The following is a 3,924-nucleotide window of genomic DNA, read 5'->3' as shown; positions in this document are numbered from 1 at the left end:
GAACTAAATTTTGTATGAATTTGAGAGCAACAGCTTTTAAGCATCAAATGAAGGGATTATCAAATAAGTTGAAGTAATTTACCAATTAGAAACCAGGAACAGGGGAACGTGTCCGAAACCTTTAAACCAGGTCCTGTGAACTGGCAATCTCTTAAAAGAGTTGCTTTATTAACGATGCAGAGCAAGCTCTACACAATCAAGTTCAATTCGATCAGCTTGCTCTGCTCAATGATGATGATGTATGCGTCTGTATGTGTAAAAAATAGAGTCCTGAACTCCGAAATTGCTTTCGAGACACCTGAAACAAAGTTAACATCAACATCTCAGTATTGTGGTACCGGAACCAGTGAAAGTCTCTCAACGGATTGATGAATAGAAAATAATACTTACTACTGATGCTTCCCATCATGGAACTGTGCATTCTTTGAAGACTTGAAAGTTTCTAAAAACTCTTTAGCCTTCTGCATTTCTTCCTTCTGCCTTGACTTGTCCCAATTGTGCTCGACAGCAAGTATTTCAATAATCCGTGGCAAGGCATGGCTTGCTGCATTGGTTTCAAGGAAAGTAAGGCGAGACGTCCTGGCAATGAAATCAACCGTAGATTCACAGTACTCGTTTCGAGCACAATATGCAACCTCCGCCTCCAGATAAGGGTACCCATGTGCAAACCTCTTACCCAAATTTTCATCCTGGAATTTCGAAGGCAGATTTGAAATTTTTAACCAACCAAGGAGGTATTGAAAATTGCAAGCTCCGAGACATGACATTTAAATAATCCCGAGCAACTGTAGGCTAGGTCACCGGATTAGACGATGGCACTTCTGGCGAAGAATTCAAGACTCTTGTACTAAAACTGTCATAGAATTGGTTCTATTAAAGCTAACGAGACTATTGCTCCTATGATAGATTACAAATAAGGTTCTTATATATATGTTGTTCAGATTCTTCATTCTTTTAAACAACTTGTGTTCAACAACTGTGTCTGCACGTATGAAAACAAGCGGATATGACCTTTAAAACAATCATCCAAATACATAAACAACTTAAAGAAAATGATTTGACTACACCCTTGATTGAAACATAAGATATTCAGAAATCTTACCAAAGCCCAAATAAAAGTGGACAAGAATTAGTGAATAAATTTGTTATGCGCAGAGACTGGAGAATTAAAGAGTATATGAGTGCTCCACAATTGCTTGTCTTATCCCTAGTAGCAGCCATGCTTGTCGTTTAAATTAGGAACATGCATGGAAACCTGATGACTGAGAAGAATTTGACATGTCGACACCAACTGATAAGGAACATAATCTAGATATTTCACAATATCATACACTACACAAATAAAACCAATGCATGACTCCTAGCATTATTAGGGGTGATTAAAACTAGATTAAACTTTAAACAATTAGAGAAAATTCAAATTGCAAGTTAACCGACTTGTGTTATTCCAGTTTTTCTAATAGAGTTATCTGATTTTTTTTAGTTCATATCAAGTTCAAATTGAAAAACAAATTGAAATACCCCTTGGGTCCATATCAATTTTGAAAATGTGATAACTAGTCTCTCACAACAAAAAATACAAAGTTTTTTTTTAAAGAATCCCAAAATTTCATAAAAGTTCCAAAAAAAGTTATATAATAAAAACTTAATTTTTTCCAGAATGATGAATTCGAGGCTTTTAAAAAATAAATTATCAAATCAAGTTTATCATATTAAAGTATCTTTTTTCTTTATTTTGAAATAGTTTTCAAATATATATTGTGTTAAATTTATTTGCTCATATCTTAGAACTTAGTCATATTGTCAGAAAGGTTTTACTTGACACTTTTTTTAATTTAATTCAAATAAATTTATTTGACTCGATTTTTATATCACTAGACTTGATTCGTAAAATTTTAAATTTGAGTTAGGATGATAAAGTAGGACATGTCAACTAGACTAATTCAAAACTTTTTTCAATCAATTCAATGCTCACCCCGCTGCACTATCCCCAGAAATCAATTATGAGAAGAAACTCGACATTTTTAAGTAAAATTTCAATTTATTTACTCTCTCATCAAGTAATGGCACAGAAATGCCTAAGAGGCTAAGACTATAATTCTTAGCTTATTTCTAGTAATTTATCTCCCTCTAAGAAGAACAAATTAACATAGTATCAAAATGAAGATCCTTGAAAGCTATTCAATTCATTATTTCTTAATACATTTGATTAATGTGGCGTTGTTATATAAATGTTCACTAAAATCGTTAAATTTTTCATTACTCGAATTCCAATGTGCAGTAGACAGTTGCAGAATTACCTCGTCACTGCAGCTTTTACGACCCATAATTAACAGTTATCATTATGAGAGCATAGCAAACCTGAGCTATGGTGGCTACTCGTTCTGCTAAGGTTCCATATGCATGAGACAAAATGCTTTGCAGCAGCAGCATCCATCACCCCAGAAACAATTTTACCATGCGACTTCTTCATGCGTACATATTGCTGTGCAAGAACAGTAAAAAGCGCGGGTTCCCATCCATCTCCACCAATCAGCCGTAGGTTGCTTGTTATACATCCATTGCTTGGGCTCAGTTTACCAGACTTGATAGCAGCATTAACTGCATCTTCTGCCATGCTGAAACTAGTTCTAGTAAGGCCACAACTCATGCCAGAAAGAAGACAGAGGGAAACGGATATCAACAGAACAAGATACCATGCCCGAAAATCAAGGAGTTCAGAGAATGTCTATCACTATTTCAATGCTATTTCATGTAATTCAATAGTTGGACTATACTCCAAATTTTCACTTCACGTTATAAGTTCAACAGTAGTCCAGCAAGATTTAGCAAAACCAGAGTCAATATTACCTTCGATAAGTAGTCCACTTCCCACCAGTGATAGTTACCAAACCAGGATAATCCTCAGAAACAACATTTTTTTTATAGGAAAAGGCGGCCTCGTTAAAAACCTCCTTCATGATTAAGGAACTCGGATTGAATTCCTTAATCATAGGAAGGAGGAAAAGAGTGCCATAAACTTTATTAATCAAGATACATAAGATACAACCTTATGATAAAATCCTTAGAAACACACCTAAACTCCAGAAATAAATTACCCCAAACACAGTAAAATTAACCAACACCAGACTTAGCTAAACCATCAGCCTCTATATTAGCTGTCCTAGCCACCCATCTAATAATTCCCTCCAGTTCTTTAAGTTTGACTGCTATATCCCTGACAATGGAGGCATATAAACTAGGACAAATAGCTACGTATTTAACCCAATCCACTACCATTTTACAATCTGATTCCACAATCAACCGACCCTTAATTCCTGCTCTCACTGAGTCATAGAAGAATAATCCTTCATTAACAGCCTTTAACTCCATCAGAATAGGTGGACCCGGACCAGAAGCCTTCTTAAAAGAGCCTAAAAATAGACCTTCTTCATCTCTCATAATACCCGCAATTCCACTGCTCTTCCAATCCGAACTGGTAGCTACGTCTACATTGAGCATGACAAAACCCTTAGGAGGGGGGACCAAGGGATGGTAGAGACAATCGATTTGTTGAGAGGGAAACATGAATCCCCAAGGGAAGGGTCACTGATAAGAGCATCCAAAGAAATAACAGAATCTGCAAACTTAGCTAAAAACCAAGATACAAGCCGAACTCTTGCTAAGAAAAATAAGTTAGTCTGATCTAACTTGCCTCTATCAAAGACAATATCATTCCTAACTTTACAAACAGTCCAAATAACAACAGCCGGAATAAAGTTCCAAATGTCAGAACTGTAATTCAGATCTTCCCAAGCTAGAAGAAAGTTCTGCGCATTTTCATGAAAGACCGAACAAATGCTCCAATACTGTAAAAATTTATTCCACAAAGGCCACTCTACAGAACAAGAGAAAAACAAGTGAGAAGAGGATTCATCATCTAAA

At 35.8% G+C, this 3,924-nt stretch overlaps 1 protein-coding gene across 1 annotated transcript; it reads right to left on the bottom strand.

Annotated features, from left to right (window-relative positions):
- Nucleotides 1-548: 548 nt before the first annotated feature.
- On the bottom strand, nt 549-2,911 carry LOC120193125 (glycerol-3-phosphate dehydrogenase SDP6, mitochondrial-like). Its single transcript, XM_039195726.1, has 3 exons — nt 2,851-2,911; nt 2,362-2,630; nt 549-689 (listed from the first exon to the last, which is right to left on the bottom strand). The coding sequence occupies exons 2-3, from the start codon at nt 2,615-2,617 to the stop codon at nt 685-687; spliced, it is 261 nt and encodes an 86-aa protein (XP_039051657.1). The 5' UTR covers nt 2,618-2,630; nt 2,851-2,911; the 3' UTR covers nt 549-684.
- Nucleotides 2,912-3,924: the final 1,013 nt, after the last annotated feature.

This window comes from Hibiscus syriacus, unplaced genomic scaffold (genome assembly GCF_006381635.1).
Source record: "Hibiscus syriacus cultivar Baekdansim isolate YM2019G1 unplaced genomic scaffold, ASM638163v2 tig00116989_pilon, whole genome shotgun sequence".
NCBI lineage: Eukaryota > Viridiplantae > Streptophyta > Magnoliopsida > Malvales > Malvaceae > Hibiscus > Hibiscus syriacus.
The sequence above is the reverse complement of the archived record's forward strand: the minus strand, read 5'-3'. Positions and strand labels throughout refer to the sequence as shown.

Coding starts and splice junctions, on each gene's coding strand:
- LOC120193125 (XM_039195726.1), bottom strand. CDS start 2,617: ATGGCAGAAGATGCAGTTAATGCTGCTATCAAGTCTGGTAAACTGAGC.